Raw genomic sequence first — 25,870 nt, 5'->3', positions numbered from 1 at the left:
ACTATGAGCTGAACTTCTAGGATTTTTGATTTAAAGGTATTTGCTCTATTCTTTGGGGCCTGTATGTTAAGAGCAAATACACATCAGTTTCTATGGGAATTTTTGGCAAACAGCTTCTCCCTAGCAGGTATATTTGCATATTTGGGGACAGGGTGAGAACTGGACAGTACCTGAGCACTGTTCCCATTGCTCATGGGGTTGACTGTCAAGCAGATCAATTTAATTCATGCTAGAGTACTACAAGTTAAGTGATCACCACAAATGTGTCATGGGGGAAGAGCTGACACCCACATCTGGGCAGCCCTTTGTACAGAAAACTTGGAAATATTTAAAGTGATCTCCTTTTCATAGATTAAAAAAATGGCATTTGTTCCTCCAGGCAGCAGCTTCCAGGCCAGTCAATTCCCCAGAATCATCAACCAGCAGGTGCTCAGCCCATCCCACTACAACAGAGCTCCAGCCTCTAATGCTGCCCATTCCCAAAACATAACAGCAAAGCTTATTTTAAAATCCTGATATAAGAGGTGCTATTTTAAGCTTGCTACCCCTTAAAACTTTAAAGTTAAGTTAAATCAGGCTTTGGAATAAGTTGCCCGGAGAGGTGGTGGAGTCACCACCCCTGGAGGTGTTTAAGAGGCATCTGGATCTGGTGCTGGGAGATGTGATTTAGTGGTTTAAGGGTTACAGTGGCAGTGCAGTTGGACTTGATCTTAAAGGTCTTTTCCAACCTTGATGATTCTATGATTCTATTCTGTGAAAGATAAATTGTACCATCTGATAATATTGTTTCAATTGCATCTGGTAATACAGTTTTCTGCGGAAACAGCGCCTGGCAGAAGAACGCATTTATTGAAAGGCGGGTTGTATTTTTACGTTATTTACTTCCTTTATGATGGTTGCACAACAAGGTCAAAGTGCAGGCGCCTCCTGTAAGCGATCATGTCCACCTGCAGCCGGCGCCGGCCGGGCCGGGCCGCGCTCCCCGCCGAGCGCCGCTGCGGAGCGCGGCTCTCCCCCAAGGGTTAAGCGGCGGCGGGGGTGTAACGCGGGCTGACACACGGGCGGGGATCGCCCCGCCGTGCCGGCTCGCAGCTGCGACTGGACCGTTCAAAATTGCCGTCTCCCTCTCTTTTCCCCCCCGCCTCCCCTCTCTCTCGTCTTCCTTTTCCCTTCCCGGCGCTGGGCTCGCGGCCGGGCGCGCTTTCCCGGAGCTGGCCCCGGCCGTGCTGAGTCAGACCGCGCCCCGCGCCCGCCCCCGCGGCCCGGCCGCACCGAGGGGCTGCAGCCCCCGGCTGGCCCCGCCGGCGGCGGCGGGAGGGAGGCAGGCGCGAGGGCTCCTCCTCGCCCGCTGCCCCCGCCCGGGGCTGGGCGTGTGCCCCGCCCGCCCCGCCGGTGGATCAGTTACACGCAGCTGGCACAGGTGCGGGGCGCCCTTCAGACTCGCGCCGGCGGGGGAGACCCGGACGCAGAGAGCAGCAGGGAAAACATGCAGCCATTTTGGGCCGAGGCAGACAAAGAGCCGCCGGCGGCCGCGGCCGCCCCCGCCGCCCCGCGCGGTTCCCGAACCCCCCACGGCCGCGGCGCGGCCGCACCGAAGGGCCGCAGCCCCCGCCCGCCCGCGGCCGCCGGGGGGCCGCCGCCGCCGCCCGACTCCCAACTAAGCGTTCGCAGCCATTTGCACGGCCTTTTATAGCGCGGGCGCCGGCCAATCAGCGGCGGGCGGAATCCCTGCCCGGCCGGTGATGTGCGGGCCGGGCGCTCGCGCGTGCGCTGTTGGGCGGGGGGGCCGAGTGTGAGCGGGGCGGGGGGAGGAGGGAGCCGTGAGAGGGGAGGGGGGGGAGGAGGGAGCCGCTCACAGGAACCCTCCGAAAAAAAGATGGCGGCGGGCTCGGATCTGCTGGATGAGGTTTTCCTGAACACGGAGGTGGATGAGAAGGTGGTGAGCGACCTGGTGGGCTCCCTGGAGTCCCAGCTGGCGGCCTCCGGCCACCACCACCAGCACCACAAGGCGCAGGAGCCCCTGAGGGCCGCTGGGGGGCTGCTGGGGAACCATGTTGTGAGCAGCAGCAGTAGCAGCAGCAGCCCTAGCCCCAGCCCTGGAGGAGTAGTAGTAGGAGGCAATGCTAATGCCCAAACAGAGAGCAGCAGCGGCAGCAAGATGGGACTGAGTGCCCCAGAGATCACAAAAGCAGGTAACGTGGGCAGGGGTGGGGGGCTCTGAGGGAGAGGGGCCCTCCCCTCCCCCCACTCCCCAGCTCCCGCTGCCTCCTTCCCTCACTGCTTTCCCCCCTTTTCCCTCTCTCCTCCTTCTCGTTGTGGCAGGAGCGGGAGTGCAAAGGGTGGTATCGATCATACGGGGGAGAGCCTCCCCTCATCATGCCCCCTCGGTGTGTATCCGCGCCTCTGCTCCCTCCCCTTTATTTTCCCTCCTCGCCCGTGCTTACTCGAGGGTGTTGGATCATGTGTGGGGGCAGCCGCCCCGCAGAAGGAGCCGGCAGTGCCCGTCCGTGACTCTGCCGGTCCCCTCTGCTTTTCCTGCCCTTGTTGCCGGAGTGTAAAAGGGCTCTGTTAATCTCGGGGACTGAAGGAGGCAGAGCCCACCCCCTTGGTCATGGCTGTGCCTCCCATGCCGCCTGTGATTGCTCCCCTTCCCTTTCCAGGGGTGGAGGTTATGGGGGGGATTCCCTCTTGATAATGCCGCCTTAGCTGTCTGTGTAAATGCTCCTTCCCCTCCCCCTTCGCTGTTGCTGGAGTGGAAGGGGGTGTTATTAATCATGACACCTATTTCCTGTAGAGGAGGAAGCGAGGGGGGATTTCAAGGGGAGGAAGTCCCTCAAAATGCTTCCCCCCCATATCTGCCTGCCTTGATATTCCCCCCGCACCCCCTCCCTTGTTCCAGGGGCTTGGAGGGGGCACGGGGACCTCCCATTCCTCCTCTGCCCTCAAGGGGGGGCAGTCACAACGCCGGGTCCCGGCAAGGGGGGGAATTCAGGCCACAACACCCCACCTTGCACAGCGCCTTCTCCCACCCCCGGAGCTGCCTGGGAATATTCCCCCCTGCGTCTTGTGAGCCTTGGAGGGGGGCAGTGTGAAGGCTGGGACCGAGGGCTCGCTACGTGGGAATGGAGGGAAGCTGTTTTTCAGGGGGATTGAAAGAAATGTCTCCCCAGAATCTCTCTGCAATTCCTCCCCTCCCCCCTTTTTTATTTTTGATTTTGTATTGCTGAAGTGTAAGAAGATACTACAGAGCGTCTGTTATGATTGATGAAGCTCTTCTAGGAGGATCTCCTTGACCCTTATAATGTGCATCTCAGTGTCTGCCTGTCACTATTCTTTTCCCATTTCTGTCTCCTTAGGGCCAGGACCTGGACTGTGTGTGATTGTACTTGTGCTAACACCAGGCCTTATCAAGGGGCATGAGGATTATTCAGGACAAGAAGCTACATCATCTTGTCCCTTCTGAAAACCAGCTTTGCTTTTTATTTATTTATTTTTAACTATCTGGGGCTGTGGGAACTTCAGATCCATTGGAACAAATTCTGTAACGAGGAAGAGGGGTCTTCTAGAAACCTGCTCCAGGCCTTGCAGTACTTCTTATCTTGCCAGGCTGATGTTTTTCTTTCCTTTCACTTTTCATGTTTTGCTGTTGTTGAGCCTCCTGGTCTGACTGACTTACTTTGTAGGAGATGACAGGATTAGAGAGTAATGTGTGCTGGGTATAGGGAATATGTTTTAATAATGTGTCTTCCATGGCCATTTCCCCCCCTTGCAGTTGCAGTCCTGTTTCTAAATGGGATGTCAGGCTCCAGAATGGGGAGGAGGTCTTAGATGATCTTCTTATTCCCTTGGTTCATATTAAATCTGTTTTCCCTGTTCTGTACTGTAGTGTCAAAACCAGGGGCGGTACAATTAACACTGGATCTGCCAGTCTTTGGTGGGATATTGGAGGTTTTAAGATAACATATTCAAAGCCATGTTCAGTTTGTACTCTGTCCTGTTTTCCTGGCTCCAGGCAGGCAGCTTGGGAGATGGAGAAGACCTGGTGATAAGGGAGAACATTCTGTCTTTGCTGGACTTCTCTTCTTGCTCATTCGCTGTGTTTAACCTCGCTGTTGTTTTGCAGGGGCAGGAGGAGTGCAGGGGGGTGTTATTAATCATAACACCAGGTCCCAGACTTCAGCTCTGGATGGAGCCACCACAACGAGCACCAGCACCACCACTGCAGCAGCAGGAGGATCTGAAGTCACTGCTGCTCCAGGGACCCTCAGTCAGGGCAAATCGGTGGTTATCAGCACCATGGCAACTGCCTTGTCCACCAGGAACGGCAAGATCGGGACCACGACGGTGCAGACTTTGAATGGGAGTAACGTGGTGATGAACTCTCACCACACAGGAAGTGCTGCTTTCTCTGGGACTCCCGTGACTGCCAACCCCGCTCCTGCACCTGCCGTCGCCCCTCTCGTTAACAATGGACCCGGATCCGTGGGGAAAGGAAACGCTGTCAATGCTGTTTTACCCTCAGCTTCTAACACTGTCATCCAGACTTCTTTCCTTAACACTGCTGTGTCCTCTGCGTCCTCCTCCTCGCCCACGGTGATCTCCTCGCAGCCGCCGGCCAGCGTCGGCGCCGGGGCGCCCACGGTGACGCTGGTGAGGCCCCCCATGCACACTGCAGGACCCACGGTGGCTGCAGCTGCTGCAGCCACTCAGAACGGGAGCAATACTGTGATCAATTCCACCATCAGTGTGGGGAGTTTTCCTGCTGTCGCCACAGCCACTGTGGGATCTGGAGTTTCCCTCCAGACGTCGCTTGTGAACAGCCAGTCTGGTTCCAGTGTGCCAGCAGCTCCTGCCACACAGGTCATCAAATCTGAGTCTCCTAAAACTATAGTGCAGGCAGTGTCCCAACAGCAGACGCTGGCTACTGCTGGCCAGCCCAGTACTACAGGGGGTAACATGATTATTGGGCAAACTATGCAAGCTGGGCTCTCCAATGTTGCTCCCAATCCTGGTGGGATACCTCCTGCAGCTCCTGGCACCCCCACAGGAATGGCTAAAGGCACTGCCAACACAGTGGCACAAAGTCTGCCAAGGACTCCAACACCAACTACGAGTGGAATCAGAGCAACTTTGACTCCTACAGTTTTAGCACCTCGTTTGCCTCAGCCACCTCAGAATCCGACTAACATTCAGAATTTTCAGTTACCACCAGGTAAGTCAGAGGATTGAGGGGTTTTATTTTGGAAGTGTGTATCTTGCAGGGAGGAAGGAATCCAAGTAAGATTCTGTGCCATTGAATTGTGAATTGTGGAAAGGCATGACCTGTAACAATGAGAATGGTCTGGTGTTGAGTAGTAGTAGCATAGTAGCATTCCACTACTTAGTGTCTGATTTTGGGTGACCAGAAAGTCTTTTCAGCAGTAACTGAAAATAATTCTGCCTGGTATCTTTGTTCCAATGGGAGTGTAGATGAAGCTGCAAACTGCCAAAGTGTGACAATGGAACATTATCTAATGAAATGTTGTTATTTCATCAGCACAACAGACATTTTGAATTTTCAGGTGGTTTTGTCAGTTTGTAACCTTTATGTGCTGCTTGGCTCCCTCCTGTCCCTGCATGCCCCCAGTACCACAGAGCTCTCATGAACAGAGAAGCAGCAGATACAACACATGAAAACTACCTACTTTGGCTTTAAATACCTTCAAAGTCTGACTTAAAAACTCACAGATTTGAAGCTTATGATCATCTTTTTAGTCACTGGCATTCTGATACAAAAGACAGACTTCCTATGTCCTTACCTCACCCTGTTGTGTCTAGGGCTGCAGCTTTTGTAGCAGCTAGTCTCATGCTTAGTGCTGAGCATCTCTGGACAAGGAATCTAGTCCTGAACTCAATGGATGTGTGAAAAGCAGGATGAGAAGCATTTATTTCCTTAGAATTGTTCTGTCCCTCCTTAAATATCCCAGATTTGGAGATTTAATGTTATATATTTGCTATTATTCTTGAGTCAGGCTTGTTGCTTGTCTCCACGTTGATTTTTAGCTGCAAATACTTGTGTGAACCTACACACTGCTTCATAACAATACCTACAAGGGCTGTGTTCTTAGTGCTCACTGTTTGCAGGGCAGTATGCAAAGAGCAGCAATTGAATTTTGCTACTAACACTGAATAAAATTGGTGATGGTTTTAGTAGGTGGTCTTAGTAAAATGCAAGTGGTCTTAGTAAAATGCAAGTGGTCTTAGTAAAATGCAAGTGGTCTTAGTAAAATACATCTCTTGGAACTCCTGACCAGCCTCAGAGCAATGCACCTGTCACATAAAGTAGATCAGGAATTATGTGCTGTGTTACTAAACTCTGTGTTTTTGTGTGAGATGCTCTCTGTGCTATGTGATGCCATGTAGTTTGATGAAGTCTGTCAAACATTCTGTGTATCCAAGTACTAACTGGTACAAATATTCCTCTTTTTTTTTCCTGTAAAAGATTATTCCATATATGAGTAATTTGAATGACATGTTGCTAATTTAAAGAATAGCAGTAAAATTCAGGTCTTGAAGTTGTGGTGCTTGATTTGAAGCCTGTAAATTGATAGGTTGGAAAAGCCTTATTTTATTTATTGCCATACTGTATCAAAGGATTGATCCAGTTTAGTCTAGTGCCATTTATGCCTACATTTTTTGTTAATACTGCATTATAAACCTGATTATGAGGGAAAATACTACTGTGGAATCCAGTGGGACCTTTTTCCAGGTAGCTGATGTTTCCAGACTGCCACAGCATCCTGAAATGTGTTACTCTTGGAAGCAGCATTGCCAGTCCTTAAGCAAAATTGGACCATAAATTGTTCCTTTGGAGTTCTTGATAGATCAAAGTAAAACAATACAGGTTCTAAGAACTTGGATTTTTATGAAGCTTTTTCTTTTTTCTGTCCTACACTTAAAGAAATATTTATGACTTCAAAAGAATAAGCATGACTTAAAATAAGCAAGTATATATGACTGGATACATATAGGTTGGAACTGAGTTCTTGCATGATAAGACAGGCTTAATATTGAAAAATATTTTTTTTTTCAGTGGAACTGATTATTTTTCTTTTACATTGCTTTAGTTTGTTTTTTATACTTTGCAAAAGTAACCAGCATCGAAAAGGCCTTGCATAAACCATCTCTTTCAAAACACTTCAGAACTGGTGGGTGCTGGGCTCTTCCAGACATCTCTCAGGGCCAAGCACCTCTGCAGGTACACTCATAGTGAAAGGAGAATGGGTGGCTGTGCTTGTGAGATTGTGTTTTAAATACAGGTTTTTGGAGGCAGTTTGTGAAGCTGCAGCTGCAGTGCCTGTGTGCTCTGCTCTTACTGCATTCATTGAATTTGCATTCACAAGTTTGTTTCTAAAAGTTAATAGTAAGAGTTTGTGTGACAGTGCTTGAAGCAGTTTGAAATCATACACTGCACACACACAGCTTTTCACACCAAGAATTACCAACACTTAAAAAATTCTGATGGAAGGTTTGACCATGACAGCACACGTTTTACTGTTATTTTCTTATCCAGAATTACTGTTTCTAGCTCTCCAAAGTACAGTTACAGTGTCACATGTATGGAAAGCAGAATGTAAAATGTCAGCAGGAGTTAAAAGCTGGGACTTGAAAATTAGAAACCTTACAAGGTTTTCTTTGAAAGACTGTGTGGAAAATAAACTCCATCAATGGTGTTTAAAATATATTACTACTGGAATAATGCTTTGTATTGCATCAAGGCAGTTATGCAGCAAACCTTGACTGACCAAATTGGAGATGTTTGAAGAGCCAGTGGGCCATAATTGTTGTGACCTTTTTGGTGTATTTCTTCTCCAAGGAACTGAGCTGTTGTATCTGTGTATTAATGATGGTTTTCCACTTTGGCATCTTTGAGGAAGGGGATTGTTGTCCTTAGTCTTTTCTGCAGTAGCCTGTGCTTGGGACTGTGTGCTCCAGTTGGACAGATTTGGGTAATGATGGTCCCAAAATAACCTTATTCACACCCTCTTAGAAAAGAGATGGAAATACTGTGAAATAATTTTGTAAGGGGGTAGGAACAAAAGTTTACACAACACTGCCTTAAGGATGCAACACTGCTGAAACTGACTGGAAATGAATTGAACGAAGCTCGTTGTTTCTGAGTACTTCAGCAATGAGAAATGTGTTATGTGCAATCATATGGGAAGAGGTAGAAAATCAGTGCAAAGTGGTAAGTCAATGTTCCATGGTTAGAAGTGCTCAGAAAAGTCTGCAGAAAAGTGTAACTGGGATAATTCACTAAAATTTATCTTTTGCATTGTAAGAGTGTGTACAGTGTTTGGAGGTCATTGCTGACACAGGGTAGGATCACCTTGTAAACTGACAAAACTTGGGTACTTTAAAATAATTTTTGTAAACCCCACCTTGACCAGCAGTGCTGTGGTACAGGCCCAGCATGTGTGAGTTTATGCTTACCTAGCACTGCTGTCAGCTTGGGGTTCAAAGATTTGATTTCCCTTCTTGCAAATTTGTGTTGCTACTGTCTTCTCCTTTATCTTTATGTACAAACACCTCATAATAAATTTTTAAGGTGTCTGCTTAGAGAAAGAAGCAGATTGGTGAGTGCTGAATGTATGCAGTGAGAGTAGCATAGAGCAGGTAGGTCTGGCCAATTTTCTCCACTAGCTTAGGTGAAATTGAAATCTAGAAACTTTCACTTCCCTCTACCCTCTCTTTTCTTTTACCTTCTGAATGACTGTTAGTAGTTATGAAAATTTGGTGGCTAGATCATAAAGACTGGTATTTTCCTGATTAAATATGGTTTGGTGACATGTGGTCCTGTTTGAAGATAGCAAATGGGATGGCATGTCATCATGGGTTTTTTTTTACTTCTACAGTCATGACCAGTCTTCCCACTAGCAGTGGGGCAGTTCTGCAGCTGTTGTAGAAGAGAATTGTTTTGCCTTGTACCTAAAAATAAAACTTCTTTATTACTTTCCCAAAACTCACTTGGATCTGCCAGTAGCTGATGGTAGGGGATGAGACTACAGATTTCTTTGTTGCTTTCTATCTGAAGGGCATCTCATGTGCCTTTTCTGTGGTGAGGGCAGGATGGGCCTTTTCTAGATGAGAAACTGCTGTTAAAGAGGCCCCTTGAACAGTGGGGTGTTCCAGAGTTCTGAACTCCAGCACTGGTTAAAACTTAGCATTGATGCTTCCCAGAAGCAAAGGATTCCTGAAGGAGCATCAGGGCTCTGCATCTGCACATCCTGGGAGATGGACCACATGAATGTGCACACTCAAGGTTTTCCTCATGGTCTTAGAGGCTCAGAACTTCATTTGGTATTAAATTTGACCTTTTTTTGTAGAAACAGATTGGTTTTTAGCTTGTGAATCCTATCCAAGAAGGATTCTCACTCAGGCCATGGTTATTGTGGCTTTAGGATGGGAAAACTGCCTGAACACATAATTTAAAGCATGGGTTTGGGTCCTTCTGACTTGAGCAGTTGTACTTTGGGAGCTGGAGTAACTGGGAAACAACTTCTGCAGGAGTAATTCTGTTTCCTTCAGTTGGGAGTTGGGGTAGTAGCTGGTTGGGCAAAGGAGAATGGATAAAAATGGAGAAGGTTGGCAACTGAGAAGAATCAAAGCAAGCAATTTATGTAACTTTTTCATACTGAGTGCCTCATTCTTTGTGTTGCTTTGTACTTGAAACATGTACCTGAGCAGTCCCTGAAGGAATTAGGATGTGGATAGATGAGGGAATCATCAGAACCCCATAAAATAAGGACCACAGAAAGGACCAGGGGAAATACTATGAAGTAGTGGAATGTGGTTGTTTCTATTTCTCACTGACTATAAGCGAGTTCAAACATATCCTCATTACAGTTCCCTGTATGTTGCATGTGCTGCCAATATTATGCCTGTTAAGTGTGTTGGCATGGCTTGATTTTGTTAAAAATAATGTCTGCACTGCACCATGACAATGGGGGTTTCTTAGAGAACTTCCAGTATGTTTTACTTGCAAAGCATTTTACAAAATGTTTTAATCCTTGCAACCTGCCTGTGTGCTTGGTAAGTGAAGTAGGATAAACTCTGCTTTAGAGCTGGGGGAAAGAGCAAGTTAGAGAAGTTCTGACTTGCCCAAGGCCATGCAGGAATCAATATTTTGCCAGGATTAGAGCTTGGGAGTCCTGTACTTGGCTTGAAAAGCAGTATCTGTCTTTCTGGAAGATGACCATGGATCTCTTCTGCAGAACTCTTCTGGGTGCAGGGTGGATTTTATGTTCAAATCATGCATCAGCAAAAGGAACATTCTGCTTTATTTGGAATCTGCTACATCAGATCTGCCATATGTCACCAGACTGAGAGTTGTGTTTGTTCCCATTGCACCTTCCATAACTGAGGACTCCTGAGTGCTTGGCTTTGTACCCCAAAGAGCCTCAGAGGGCTGTGCACTTGGGGTTTCTGGTTCTGTTAGAAACAGTGTCTTGGTGTTGTGCACATCTGATAAGGCTGTGTCGTTAAGTGATGGGATCTAATGGGACTATAACTGTGATTCTGTTAAGCTATGAAAGCTGTTAACTCTGATTATATATTGTTCAGTTCTGTTATGGAAAATACTGTTCCCAACAGCCTTTGGAAGTGTATGTATGGATATGTCTGTATGACCTTCAAATTGGGATCTTCTGGGGTTTTGGTGTCACTAAGCTTGTGGTAAAGGTTATTGGTCAATAACCAGAAGTGATTTATTTCTCTGAAGTGTTTTGCACTCTGCAAGAAGTTACATGTTTTCCATCTCTGGAAATTTAAGCAGGTTGCTTGTGAAACCTTCTTGGTTTGAGGACCACAAATTTGAATGTTGCCCAGGATTTGAATCCCTTCTAACAGAGAATGCTGCAGCCCTGTTAGCAAAGTGAGGTGAAATGCATGAGTTTGGGCCACTGATAGGAGACAAATTATATCACAAACTCTTCAAATGAAGTATTTTGTTGTATGAGAACTCTTACTGTTGTCTGCCTTCCCTGTTTTGGGAAATGATAGGTAAATAGAATTCTTAAAAGTTTTATGAAGTAGTTCTAGAACACAGTTGAAAATACTGATATTTAAACTATCTGGGTTCAAGGAAAGAGAAAGTGCAGGTGTGTGGAAAGGTTGCTTTGTGTAAAAACTGTGTGATCCGTACTGACTCTGCTCAGAAGGAACTGGACATAGAAGTCACTTAACACATTAAACATTTTTTGTTACTATGTTCATTTTTTTGACAGAAATCTTCAAAATCATAATTTTTACCTTAAAATATCTACTCTTGTCAAGATTATTTTTTGTTTTGAAACTTTATGCATGTTTGTAACTTCATTAATCTGTCTGAAACTTCTTGAATTTGTTACCATTGCTTCATGTAAGGAAAAAAGGCTTTTGCTGATTGGAAGACTGTTAGCAAGTTTAGCTTTGTTAGGCACATTATCTCTTGTGAAAGAAGGTTTGGAGAGGTAGAATTTTGAAAATAGAGTTTCTCATAACTGAGAAGAAACACATGAATCTATGACAATGATAGAGAGGAGGTTTTGTCCTGGTTAAAGGACAGTTATTTCAGGTGTGTTAGGAACCCCAAACCCTGGGTGAAGGAAGGCCAAACTAGGGAGAGATTGTTGCTCCCAGGTGACAAAGGGCTTTTTCTTTGCACAGCCACAGGTCTGTTCCTGTGTGCAAATAATTGTATCAGCTCTCTTGGATCTGCTTCCTTGTAAGAGAAGCAAAATTGCTGATACAGCCTGCTCTGTGTACAGGTTGTAATTAAACAGGTGTAAAGATTAAGTGATCGTCCATATTTCAGATTAAATGAGGTGTGTTTTTTTTTTTTTTTTTTTTTTTTTTTTTTTTGCCATAGACACATGAATAGAGCTTTTTGTTTGTTTTAAACCTTCTAGGACAGTTTTACCTCCGCTTACTCTGGACATTTTTACACCAGTTCTATTCTGTGGGAATTTCTTCCCAGAAATGCTGGTTGTCTTCTGGAGGTGCAGGTGTCTCAACTGAGAGCCATTTTTTTACCACAAACCCTCCTCTCTTGGAGCAATTTTCTTAATGTGTCTTTAGCATAAAATTTAATGTAAAATATAATAATTGTCCTTGAGTTCTTATGTGTGCCTTTAAGGGTTTTTTTAAAATACAGAGTATTTTTTGTGAGAACAAAATGTTGATTGTTGTCACTGGATAATGGTATAGATGTATCAGTACTCAAGAAAGAGGTGATAATTATAGGGAATTGATACACCTGCAGTGGGATCTGTTCAGCACCTCAGTAGAGCTGTCTTAAGGTGTTGTACAAATGTATCTGATCTTTGAGTCTGTAACTGTTGTCAGACTCAAAATAACATTTTAAAACTATGGGTTTCTGTACTTAGATTACCAGTAATCAGAAAGTTGCACTTTGAACATCAAAGGCTGATGCTCAGCAAAATGTGTTATAAAATAGGTTAAATAGGGATGGTGCTTTTACTTGTATTTGTAGAGAATTTAGTGCAAGATCCAGTTTGATACCAAGCTCTTTTTGTGGGATTTGGAAAAGAATGTTGATGAAAATTAAGTAACTTTTTGCCATGCTAGATCTCTGTTTATAAATTTGACTTGTAACTTACGAATGTTATGAAACTTATGAATCTTAATTTTGATGTTTTTTCCCTTAAAATGCCTTACTAAAATGTATTTTTCAGTAACACATACCCAGCACCCAGACAAGGAATAACATAAAACTCACAGCAGTGTGTAATATTATTTTACATGACTGACATGACTGTCCTAAGATTTGTATTGAATTGAGTAAGCCTCTATCTTGTAAAAATGGTCCAACTTATGATTATAACCTGATTAATATATGCTTCTGAGAGTAATTGAACTGTTAAAAGCTATCCCAGTGCTTTTGTGCAGAATAAAGCACGTGCTGGATAGACTGTGCTGACAACTAGTGCAGGTGAAAAATGTGTGCTCCAGATATCAGAGTATAAACAAAAGCCAAGCAATGAGGTGTGGTGCTATGCTGAAGTCTTTCTGAGAGGGTTTGGGGGGCAGCAAGGCTGTGCTCAGCTGTCTGCACACCTTCCTGCAGTTCATGAATCAAACATTTCTCTAAGGGAGGGCTCCGTTCAGAGCCTCTCTCCCAGTGCAGTAACATCAGGTGCTTTTTGAGTCGTGGTGTGGCCAGTGGGACCAGTTGTGCTCTCATGAGTCACAAGTGCCAGCTCCAAGGAGCAGCACTGGGCACTTGCAGCACCTGTGGCCACAGAGTCCATGGAGGGGAGCAGAAGGGTGTTTGTGGAGGGATCAGTGGGGGACTGGAGGGAGGCTGACAATGACTGAGCTGTGTGGAAGTTAAAAGACAAGCATGAGGAGTTATTAGTTTTTAACAGACACATGTGCAGTGGTGTTTGCAGTGGTTTTAAGGGTAGATGGGAAGAATATACAAGTGTTCATGCACTGAGATTCAACCTCTTAGTTCCTTTCTTCCTTCCTTTTTTACCAGGGTATCATTTGATTTTCTTTCCTTCCCTGTCCTCCATGCGGGAGGGGGAGAAAGGCACTAATTATTTATAAGTGTTAGTCATACCCAGTCATTAAGCTTAGTCATTACTCAGGACTGTGCATTTGATGGTTAGTAAAAATCAAAACGAAACCTGATTTTGTTGAAAAGCATTCTGAATTCAAGCTTACAGGTGTGAAAATAATTCTCCTTCTGTGTTCAGACTAACCGCAAAAGCAGAGCTACTTAATAAATGTTGCTATCAGCCAAATGGCATGTAATATCATGTCCCAGTTGATGGTTGCATTGAACTTGCAGGCATAGTGTTTGGCATATTCTCAGAGCAGAAGAATTCTGTATGGGCAGTGAGAGAGGCATGAATTCCCAGAGGAGGATGTGGAGGGAATGTTTGTGCTGAGGCTGCCCTGGGGAGCTGTCAGTCAGTGCAATTGTCCAGCTCTGGGTCTCCACAGCTTCAGCTGGAAAGGTGCCATCAGCTAAAATTACAGAGAGTCTATACCTTGAGTAGGGCATTCACTGTGGGGACAAATTAAAATAAATTTGTTCTTGGTGGCTTCTCATGGACTTAGTTGTTTTAGGCTGTTGCATTCAAAGCAGTGATTTAAAGCATTACTCCTCATTCAATATTTCTGTGCAGACTCTGCTAATAAATGCAAAGTAACTCAGCCTTCCCATTTCTTCAGGTGCTTGAGCAGCACTAATGTTGACACACCTTGGTACAAACAAACTGTCACAAATAAAGACAGGTTGAGTTTTAAAACCTCCTATTTAAAATAACAGACATAAAGAATTAGTGACACTTTATTTTGTGTCTTCCTTTCTCAAACCCAGATCTGATTTTGGTATAATTGCTTTGTTGTTTGATCTAAGTATATTGGAATTAATGGCAGAGCTGCATCTGAATTGCTTGGAGATCAATAATTAAAGCAATTGGTTTAGCTCTTGATAGTGTTTTTCTTAGAGCTGTTTCGACATCAGACAGATTTGTGTGATGATTGGGTTGCAATTTGACAGAGCACTCTGGTGTTCTAGCTTTGTATCCTTGACTAGAAAGGAATGTTAACACACTTTCAAGGAATTTAGCTTTCCAGAGAAGTCAAAATAGTTGCAAATCACATTGTTGTTGAAGCATTTGTTAATTGTTGCTATATAAAATGATGCATTTTCCAAAACAATTCTTACACACCTCTTCAAATGAGCAGGTAAGATTTTTTACATATGGGATCACTCTTAAATGCAGTGTCTTTTTGGCATTCCAACATGACATTATTCCTTTAACTATATTCTTAAAAGGTTTGTGAATCAATACTTTACAAATGATTCACTTCTTTACCTTTTAGACAGTACAGTTTTAGGTAGTTAGTTGTGTTGTTTGAAACAGAACTCTTGCATGGACGAGTAAGCAAAAGCTTTTAAAATTAAATCGAATTTTTTGTCTATTGACTCTTCTGTAAGAAAAAACAAGCAGTTTTTCATAATGTGAACTTTTGTACTTGGTCTGTACAAAATGCAGGATTCTTGAGGATATTTGCAAACGTATCTTTCACCTGTGTTGACAACAATCATAAATCAGCTGTTGAAGAATTGATGTTGCTGAGACCATAATGGCTGGTTGGAACCTGTGTGTGCAGGCTGGATAGAGCAGTGGTAACCAACAGTGCAGTGCTGCTGTTGTAGGTTGTATCTTAACTTTTAGGTGCTGTGTCTGGGTAGAATTCTCCTTTACTCCAGAGTGACATGCGTTGAAAAGGAAATGGAATTTGCTTTTGTAGTTCCTGTCTAAAACTCTGTGCCATGCCAATCTTCAGTGCCTATTGGGAGAAACTCCAAGTATTTTGTATTAGAGGTGCTCTGAAGCAACACCTGACAGCCATGCCATGTTTTTTTTCATGGTGAGTTGTAGCAACACCCTGAGTGCAGCAGGTGCTGAGCATTTAACAGGTCCCTTTCCTTGGGCACAGGGTGTGCTGTGTGCTCAGCACAGCTGTGTGCAGAACCTCATCCTCCCAGCTTTGGGGTGCCCATTGCCCTGGAGCAAGGCATGAGGGCATTGGCCCAGGTTTGTGCTGTGTGCTGGACAGCTCTGTCACTGCCTGGCAGCTTTCTGGAGCCTGCAGACCTGCAGCTCAGCAGGGAACATATCTACCACTGCCTTGTGTTTGTGCAGCCTGGCCTCAAAGTGCCAGTGCAGGGCAGCACTTCTGGAGCAGCTGCAGTCTCACATGGTCATGGGGTCATTTCTGATACCTCCTGATCCCTGCACTGTGGAGACTTTTCTCCTTAGGCACTGTGCTCATCCCTGTGGAGCTAAGGTGTCTTTATAGAAATCTCAAAACAACCACGTTTGTTGATGAAACTTGAAAGCTCAGATTGCTGATGAGGCCAAAGGCTTTGGCAAGAAAGTTCAAGTAGGATTTTTTCTGGATTTGTGCAGCACAGGTCTCCTGAGGTTCCAGGTACCTAAACTGAAGTGTATCTAATTTATACTTAACAGTGGTGCCCATTTCTTCTCAAGTACAAAGTAGTGTGTCTTCAATAACATCTAATCTGCACTTCTGTTACCATTTACAGTTCTGTTCTACCTGTCTTGATTTGTAATCTCTGTTTCTTATGAGTTGGTGTGTAGATGGTCCTTCATGAGCTGCTACTCATCTGGTTTGTTACAGAGGGCTGCTCTTTAATGTGTGTAAATAATTCTAAATCTGCTAGAAACTGTCTATTGTTAGGGAAGATTTCCTTAATGACCCAGATTTTCACAGAGCTACAGTGGACTTGTAGACTTCAGTAGGTTCTTTCTGCTTTCCTTGGGCTTTCATTCCTGTAGAGTGGGAGTTTTGCAGGTGGATCAGTTACTGGTGGATTCTTGGACAGCATTGATGTCAGTACCAGGTTCTCTTTCCCTTTTCTGCAGTAAGGAACCCTGTCACACGTAGCACTTATTCTGGAAGCTCTTCCTGCAGCTTGTATTGGCAACTGTCTTTTTCTCCAGCTCTCACTCTGGTATTCCAGCGTTTTTGTGTTGGAAAAATCTTAAAAACATTGTCCTTTTATAAGGGTTTTGTCATTGTGGGTTTCTGTGTAACCTGATCCAATCAGTTACAGCATGGACTCAGCCCCTTGGCTTTGGATGGTTTTTGTGGTATGTGTGATAACTTGCATAACCTTACACACACATTCACTTTCTCTTTTCTGCAACAGAATTTGTTCTGACAATACCAAAAGGATTCTCTCCTAAAGCTTTCTCCTGCTAATATGGCACAGCCCACTTAGGATTACTGTCAGATTTTTCTGCCATGTCAAATGTTTGCAGCATCTTGCCACAAATGAGTGTGTGCTCAAGAGCTTAAGGCCCAAAGGGCTTTGACGTGAAGATAACCTCTCAGTGAACTTCCCTGGCAGATCTAGTTAGGATTTGAAGGTTTGTCAGGTGTCAGTGCATTGTATGATCAATAACCTCCTTTTCTAGAGATGTTTGTAGGGATTTTTGGTTTTCTACACCAGAAGTATCAGTCCTCTGGTTATTCTTTCAGGCTTGGACATTCTTTATGAAGAACCTCTATTGATTCTTTGCTGCCTAACAGCTCTCCCTGACCCCAATTGTTTTTTCTTGGGAAGTTTATAGTTATATTTTTACTTTAGAAGAGAATATCCTCAGGAGGCTAGGAAAGGATATTATCCATACACTTTCAAGATCATACATCCATTAATTCTTCTGTTATGTCTCAGAAAAAAACAACTTATTCAAAGTCTAGATTAGTCTAGATGGTTCTGACTTGATCTGGATTAACCATGAACCACATGGTGGGAAACGAGCAATATCTGTAAGCTTGAACCTTCTGTTCTTCTGTTGAGTGTGTGCATCAGAAAGAGAGATAATGTCACTTGGGATCAGGTAGTGACAGATGATGTCACTGGGGATCAGGGTCCTGTGTAGGATTTGTATTTCACAGGTTGGTCCTTGTACACTGTCAAGCCCTGTGAGAAGCACAAGCACACCTTGCTGTGCCCTCTGGTGGGGTGCTTGCCAGCTGGAGAGGGAGTCCCTCAGTGTGTCCCCCATGGGATGGGTGGAGTCCCTGAGACATGGAGGGGTGACACTGGGACAGGGAGCTATCCTGGAGGTGACACTGGGACATGGAGCTATCCTGGAGGTGACACTGGGATATGGAGCATTACCCTGGAGGTGACACTGGGACATGGAGCTATCCTGGAGGTGACACTGGGACAGGGAGCTATCCTGGAGGTGACACTGGGCTATGGAGTGTTATCCTGGAGGTGACACTGGGATATGGAGAGTTATCCTGGAGGTGACACTGGGACATGGAGCTATCCTGGAGGTGACACTGGGACATGGAGCTATCCTGGAGGTGACACTGGGCTATGGAGTGTTATCCTGGAGGTGACACTGGGACATGGAGTGTTATCCTGGAGGTGACACTGGTGTATGGAGCATTATCCTGGAGGTGACACTGGGATAGGGAGCATTATCCTGGAGGTGACACTGGGACATGGAGCTATCCTGGAGGTGACACTGGGATATGGAGCATTACCCTGGAGGTGACACTGGGATATGGAGCTATCCTGGAGGTGACACTGGGACATGGAGTGTTATCCTGGAGGTGACACTGGGACATGGAGCATTACCCTGGAGGTGACACTGGGACAGGGAGCATTATCCTGGAGGTGACACTGGGATATGGAGCTGTCCTGGAGGTGACACTGGGACATGGAGCATTATCCTGGAGGTGACACTGGGACATGGAGTGTTATCCCGGAGGTGACACTGGGACAGGGAGCTATCCTGGAGGTGACACTGGGACATGGAGTGTTATCCCGGAGGTGACACTGGGACAGGGAGCTATCCTGGAGGTGACACTGGGACAGGGAGCATTACCCTGGAGGTGACACTGGGACAGGGAGCATTACCCTGGAGGTGACACTGGGACAGGGAGCATTACCCTGGAGGTGACACTGGGACAGGGAGCATTATCCTGGAGGTGACACTGGGATATGGAGCTGTCCTGGAGGTGACACTGGGACATGGAGCATTATCCTGGAGGTGACACTGGGACATGGAGCTGTCCTGGAGGTGACACTGGGACATGGAGCATTATCCTGGAGGTGACACTGGGACATGGAGCTATCCTGGAGGTGACACTGGGACAGGGAGCTGTCCTGGAGGTGACACTGGGACATGGAGCTGTCCTGGAGGTGACACTGGGACATGGAGCATTATCCTGGAGGTGACACTGGGACAGGGAGCTATCCTGGAGGTGACACTGGGACAGGGAGCTATCCTGGAGGTGACACTGGGCTATGGAGTGTTATCCTGGAGGTGACACTGGGATATGGAGAGTTATCCTGGAGGTGACACTGGGACAGGGAGCTATCCTGGAGGTGACACTGGGACATGGAGCATTATCCTGGAGGTGACACTGGGACAGGGAGCTATCCTGGAGGTGACACTGGGACATGGAGCTATCCTGGAGGTGACACTGGGCTATGGAGCATTATCCTGGAGGTGACACTGGGACATGGAGCTGTCCTGGAGGTGACACTGGGACGTGCTGCTGCTGGAGTGGCCTTCTGCTGGGTGTGGCTGTCAGAGGTGACACTGCTGCACTTCCTCAGAACATGATGTGAAGGTGCTGCTGTGTCTGCAGGTGGTTTTATCTCCCTCACTGGAAAGTCCAGCTCCTATAAATATTACTAATCAAGATCTGCCAGTTAAAACTGGTAACAAATCAGGAAACTGTTTTAGTTTGTTTTCTGCATGTAGGGGTTCTCTAGTAAGCAAGTAGTATGTGTGTGAAATTACACAGATACTCAGAATGGTGTGCAAAGGCTACAAAATATTTTATTAGTCTTCCTTATCATTCTGTTAATTTTTTTCTTTAGTCTTTGTTAAGCCAAACCATGTTTCAAAGAAAGAAGGAAGAGGGAAGTATTAGAAAAAAAAATCTGATTTGTGTTTTTCTGATGTGTCCAATGGCCAGAACTCTTCACTTTTTATTCCAGTGCATGATTTTACACATTTTATTAATTGAAAAAACACTAACAAAGAAAAAACCCCAAAGCACAACACTTTATAAATGGAAATGTCATTAGCAAATGGAATTACAAATAAGCAAGAGGCAAAGATGACCCTGCAGAATCATGCAGCTACATCACATAATGATGGCATTTTCCATCCTGAACACTGTAAACAGGATTGATCTTCACTGCAAGAACATGTGGGATGACCATTGTATTGGTCAGGAGCACAACTCTGGCATCAGAAACAGCCAACTGAGTTTGTTAATCCTTCATTTGGAGCCATGATGAATTGTTTAATTCAAACTCAAATATGAACCTCTTTCAGGATTCTCTTAAGCATCTAACTTCTAACAAAAATGGTAATTAATTTTAATTTTAATTAGTTTTTTAATGAGAGACTTGGAAAGAATTCTTGAATGTTTGCATTTTTAATAGTGAATATGATTTTGGAGTACACGTGATCAGACTTTCTAGGAAAAAGAAGGCAGAAAGATATTTAAAATGGCCAGGTTTCATTGTCACCTTTTTCTAATTGAATGTTTCCTGTGATGTTGATTAGGTGTTTGATCTCAAGCAGTAATTAATCCATTAATCCAGGAACAAAAACCTGGTTGATAAAACACAAAGATGTTTTCCATCTTTAAATATGTTGCTGAATTTAATTGAAACAGTGAGATAAGTTACACAATTCTAGCTGAATTCTGGTACCTGGTAGTCAGTTCTGGCCTGGTTCATTCAGCATTTGCAGCCTTATGCATTGGAATTTGAGGTTATGATACTTACCTGTGTTTAAATATTTAAAATGTCAGTTTTGGAAAGAAATTCCTTTTTCCCCACATGGGGCCGTCAGCCCTTCCTGTTCTTCATTGTCATGAATTGTTAACTGAGATTCATGGATGGATGGGGAGAGGGGGTGTTACAGTCCCACAGTGATTTTGTTTAAAAGTAGGTGATAAATGGGACTTATCTCCAATGACCCCTCTGAACTTCACTGAAAATCCACTTAATGCCAGCTTGGGTATAGTTTTGGGTTAGTGAGTTCCTTTTTTAGCTAACTGGGTTGGAAAAGAGTTTGTAGTTGGACTGTGGGGACAGAAGCTCAGAGAGCAGCTCCATCTCCCCTTTTAAAGAATCCCCATCAAGCTGGAGGGGTTTTGTGTTCAGTCAAAACTTCCTTGCCTGCCCACTGTAGTACTGGAGAACTTCTGCACACAGATTTCAAGTTCATCACATTCTGAATTTTTACACCTTTTCCAAAGTCACCCAGCTGCCAACAAGCTAACATTCCAAGCAGTAAAATGTCTCATATCATCATACTGTGATTAAAGTTTATGCAGATGGTAGTAACTGTCTTTATGTTTGTATGTAGCCTTGTGTGTTCAGGAATTTATCAGAGGCTGACTTAATGACATGTTAGAAACTATATAAATTAAAAATAACTGTGTATCAAATTTGAGTGGGAATGAAAGAACTATTTAAATAACAACAGATATAAATGTGGCTTTGTATGAGTTACTTTTTTATTATGACTTCAATACTTTAAAGAAGTACTTCAGACTTCCTGGAGTTAGGAAATCTAACAGGGTAGTGCTTAGAGTCAGGGTTTGAATTACAAATGATTGTTTTGTCTGTCTGCTGCCAAAAATTGAACTTTCTTGATATGTTTTCTAAAGCTCACATTAATATGCTTTTCAACTGTCTGTTTGAGCAGTTGTGCTATGTTAGTGTGTAGGCATGTTCTAATTTTGCATGTAGCTCAGGGAGAATATTTCATTGTTCAGATGTTGTGCTTGCACTTCAGAGGTTTTGAACCTTCACTTTGTGGTTATTTCCCATCTTTTCTCTGTCCTCATTCATATTTTGGGGTGCACAGCAGTAAGCTGACCATACTGGTGTGTGATGCAGACACATTGCTGAGCTGGAGGCAGGAACAGGTATCACAGAGCTCTGAGCCACTGCCTGATGCCATAAAAGTCTCATCTGCAGGGGAGCTGCTTTGGCTTGGTGCTTTCCAATAACTGCAGTCACTTTTACACTGAGAAGGAAGTTTAAACACATCCCCTCATCCAAAACTAGGTTTAGTATTTCTCATGTTGCTTCTGTAAGGAGAAAAACACATAACTCTTTGAAGAATTTGGATGGCACATTAACTTTAGGATACCTTAGGGAGCTCCCAAACTGGTGAATTTTAGGAAAAAGGGTTTGTTGTGGGGTGTCAGTGTAGTTCTGTGGCATTGGAGGACTTCTGAAAGCTTGGCCATAGGGAGTTCCATGGGGCCTTTTCAGCTGCTAGAAACTAAATAAGTACTCAAAAAGCCTTAATATTTGATGTTGTCTTGAAAATAGCTCCTCTAATCAGATTTCCACTGTACTGATGATTTAGTTTATAATAATATTGAAGATTTCAACTGATTCAGCATTTAGCTGCTTCAGCTGATCGTTATGAGGGATGACAAAAAAAAATGGGCAGTGTGAGTTCATTTCCCAAGATTTTATGTTTGCACATGGAAGAGGATGCCAGGTTCTTTTGGTGCAGGAATGAGATTGATGTAGTAGCAGGTCATTCTGTAGTATTTAAAATGTTCAATTTCTCTGTCCTTTGCCAGTAGCCCCTCCCCACAGTGTTAGGCTGATGCTGAGAATGTAGTGATGGTTCTGATGGGCAGCCCACAGCATCAAGCTCTGTGTTCACTATTAAGGTCTTTAAGTTTCCTAAGATGTGATGGTGGTGTGTGCCTTTGCTGTTTTAAAGGAAATACTTCTCCCTACATAAGTTACAGGAGAAGAAACTTTACTTTTTGGAATGGCTTGGAAAATAGTTTTTTGGACCTGACAGCTGAACAAAAAGTATTTACTTCTACAGTCTGCAGGATAATAAATAAGTTTCTCTCCCTCCTCCTTCCTACAGAAAACCCTTTGAGGATATTTGTTTCTAGATATAACACTTGTCCATAGCACTTTGTGGGTCCCACCTTAACACTTTTAAATAAGTTGTGATGGAAAGTCACATTTTGGATGTAAATAGTTTAACATCTCTGTGTGACTCTGCTTCATTAATGTAGAGAGTGTAAGGAAAAAATTAGGGGCAAATCAACTAAGGCTTTTCTTTTGAACTCATTTTTGTAGAAATCAGTATATGAATTTTTGCAAAATTGTCCAAGAAAACTGTTTAAGGCGTTGTCTGTAAACATTTCAGCACTTCACCAGAATAGAAAAGCAAATAAAAGCTTGATTCTTTTGAAGTAGTCATGCTCTGAGATGCAATAGACCACATCTCCAGATACTGTTGGGGAGTGTGTATGGGCTTTTGATTCACTGAACAACACTTAAGAAAAACTTTCTGATTTCACTAGTACCTCTTGATTTTCATGGTGAAGGTTCTTCCTGTAGCTGCTCAGAAAAGCCAACTCATTTTGAGTGCCCAGTTTGTTTCCTTAGGTGGCTTTTTCAGAGCTGATGAGGTCCTGAGGCTCTCAGGGAGCGAGTGAGGCAAGCTGAATGAAGGAGCTCTTGGCACACAGTTCATGTTGTCCAGATCCTGTTTGTGCCTTCAAGGAAGAGAGAATCACATCTGAAATTCTGCCTGTTAAATTCTGCTTCCCTACAGCTACCCAGTGGGGTTAAGTGTATTGATCTGAGTGACTGAGCAGGGAATGACTTCCTCATTTCCCTCTCTGTTTTATTTTTCATTTGGGGTGTAACATGGCACAGTGCAGTCTGTTGCTGATGCACATGAGAGAGATTATGATTTTATAGCCACTTTCATTACTAAATTGGTTATGGGAAATTAATTTAGAACTTAGACAATTGTGTTGCTGTTGATGGTGAAGCCTAGGTTTGATTATTTTTCTTCCCCTCTTAAAGACAAACTAACAGGCATCTTGCATAATGGCAGGATTTTCTTCTATTTGTAATATCTCATAAAACAAATTTCTTAGTAAGGAGCAGGTAGGATTTTTACAGGATCATTTTGACTTCTGTCACATGGAATATTTGTGGTTGGGGCAGATACACCTCACTGTGTTCTGTACACACCATACTAAGCATTTAGATAGAGTATTTCTGAAATTAGGTTATTCTAGACAAAATACAATAATGCAGCTGAGTATTTGACTTTCATTCTAAACCTCTCTTGCTAGCTGCCTAGTCCTTCAGCAGTACATTAATTCCATATGTACCCAACTTGAATTACAAAAAACAAACAGAAAAGTGTGTTCTTGGATATTTGCAAAGATGTGTTCTTGACCACTGTGTTTTGCAGGCATGGTGCTGGTGCGCAGCGAGAACGGGCAGCTGCTGATGATCCCCCAGCAGGCCCTGGCACAGATGCAGGCCCAGGCACACGCCCAGTCTCAGCCTCAGAACACTCTGACTCCTCGTCCTGCTACACCTACCAGTGCACCCCCAGTGCAGATATCCACAGTGCAGGTCAGTCCAGCTGCTAAAAACTGTTCTGTGCAGAACACAGGAGGAAGTAAGGTGTGATACTAGTGAAGAAACCATAGATCTAACTGGGATGTACAGCCTGTTTATAGATTCACAGAATCTCAGAATTGTTTGTGTTGGAAAGCTGTTGGAAGGGGCCTTAAAGCTCATCCAGTTCCTGACATGGGCAGGGCCACCTTCCACTAGACCAGGTTGCTTCAAACCCCATCCCAACCTGGCGGAGTCCACACCTCTCTGGGCAACCTGTGCTGGGGCCTCATCACCCTCAGAGCCAGGAATTTCTTCCAAATAGCCAATCTAAATCTACTTTCCACAAGGCATAGGCATTGCATTGTGTTCCTAATTCTGTTACAGCTTGGCTGTTACTCATCAAAAATATTTTTACATATCTGAATCTCATTAAGTTGAAAACTTTGATATAAAGGAGACCATATATGGTTAATGTGTACAACTGTTCTCCCCAGAATAAATACAAGACTAAAAGAAAAAAAATTATGTGGATATATGTACACCAAGATTTTTGACAGTTGCATTAAGTTCAAGACTGAAAATCCTTCTTGGAGTTCCATAGTGCTTCAGATGCATTCTTTGCTATTTGTAATAATGCAGAATCAGAACACCAGATAGAGCAGTTGGTATGTAACTATAGGCACTGATATATTCATAATTTTTTTCCCCTCTTCCCCAGGCTCCAGGAACACCCATTATTGCACGACAGGTGACACCAACTACTATCATCAAGCAAGTGTCTCAGGCTCAAACCACAGTGCAACCCACGACCACGCTGCAGCGGCCCCCGGTTGTGCAGGTGGGTGTGTGGGGAAGGGACGTGTGCCTGGGCCTGCCAGCCACACAGGACATGCAATTGCTCAGTGCAGGGAAGAAATGCCTTCTGGATTAGCCTTTCTAAACCATCTGCAGGTCTCAGTGTATGTTTTGGATGTACGGGTGTAATTTTTTATGTGTATATTGGTATTATTTCATATTACACCTGTACATATCTCCATTTAAAGGTATTGTGTTTGTAGTTTGTACAGTCACAGAGCTGACTGAAATGAAATACCTTTATGCTTTCTGCTTAAAGGAGGTGACAGCAATTCCCCTTGGGTTTTGGGCTGTGGTGTTATTCCTGTGGTGGATCTGCAGCCCTCTGAATTCTGCAGCAAAATTTACAATTGCAAAGATGACTGCACTGGCAGCCTTCTCTTCCTGAAGCCTTCTCCTTTCACATGAGTCTGCTTTGGTCTGTGTCCTCTGGAGACTGATAACTCACAGAGAGACTGATGTCAGTCTGGGCTGCCCTCCGTTCCTTTTGGGCTTGCTTGGGCATTTTCTTTGAGATGTCAAGAGTTTGAAAACCAGTGCAAGAGTGTGAAATTCTCCACATGGCTTCTGGGCAGCAGTGATCCAATATGATTGCTGTCACCTAATCTGTCTCATTGTGCTTTCTTCATCCTTTGAGTAGACAGGATTAGAGAGTTTTAATTTAAAACATGCAGGTTTTGCTATGCATCCAGTTAACCTTTTTCCCCTCAGAGAGCCTTTCCCTATGCCAGTGATCTTTCTAGATCTAAGAGTTAATTTACCTAACTGAGTCTCCTTAATTTGCACTGCTGTTATACAGGACAAAAAAACACCCCACCATCATTCCATCTGCATATTTTGTGCTGTAATGAGCACACCATGGACTTAATTTATCCTGATTTCAAAAAAAAAAAAAAAGAGAGATATTAAATACTTATCTCCCTTAGTTTCTTCCAAAATACCAATAAAGTTAGCTTTGACAGCTCTTTTTTTTGGTGCATCTTTATATAAAGAGCAAGTTTACAAATGATTTGTGAACATTCTGAG

The 25,870-nt window shown here is 44.1% G+C and overlaps 1 protein-coding gene across 1 annotated transcript in view; it reads left to right on the top strand.

Annotated features, from left to right (window-relative positions):
- Positions 1-1,876: 1,876 nt before the first annotated feature.
- Positions 1,877-25,870, top strand: part of TAF4 (TATA-box binding protein associated factor 4) — a 37,321-nt gene continuing 13,327 nt past the window's right edge. The window contains exons 1-4 of the mRNA XM_058036130.1: positions 1,877-2,192; positions 4,124-5,212; positions 23,835-24,001; positions 24,708-24,827. Coding sequence (XP_057892113.1) covers positions 1,877-2,192; positions 4,124-5,212; positions 23,835-24,001; positions 24,708-24,827 — 1,692 coding nt within the window. The remainder of the gene's footprint in view (positions 2,193-4,123; positions 5,213-23,834; positions 24,002-24,707; positions 24,828-25,870) is intronic.

This window comes from Melospiza georgiana, chromosome 17, assembly GCF_028018845.1.
Source record: "Melospiza georgiana isolate bMelGeo1 chromosome 17, bMelGeo1.pri, whole genome shotgun sequence".
In the NCBI taxonomy this organism is placed as follows: domain Eukaryota; kingdom Metazoa; phylum Chordata; class Aves; order Passeriformes; family Passerellidae; genus Melospiza; species Melospiza georgiana.
The sequence above is the reverse complement of the archived record's forward strand: the minus strand, read 5'-3'. Positions and strand labels throughout refer to the sequence as shown.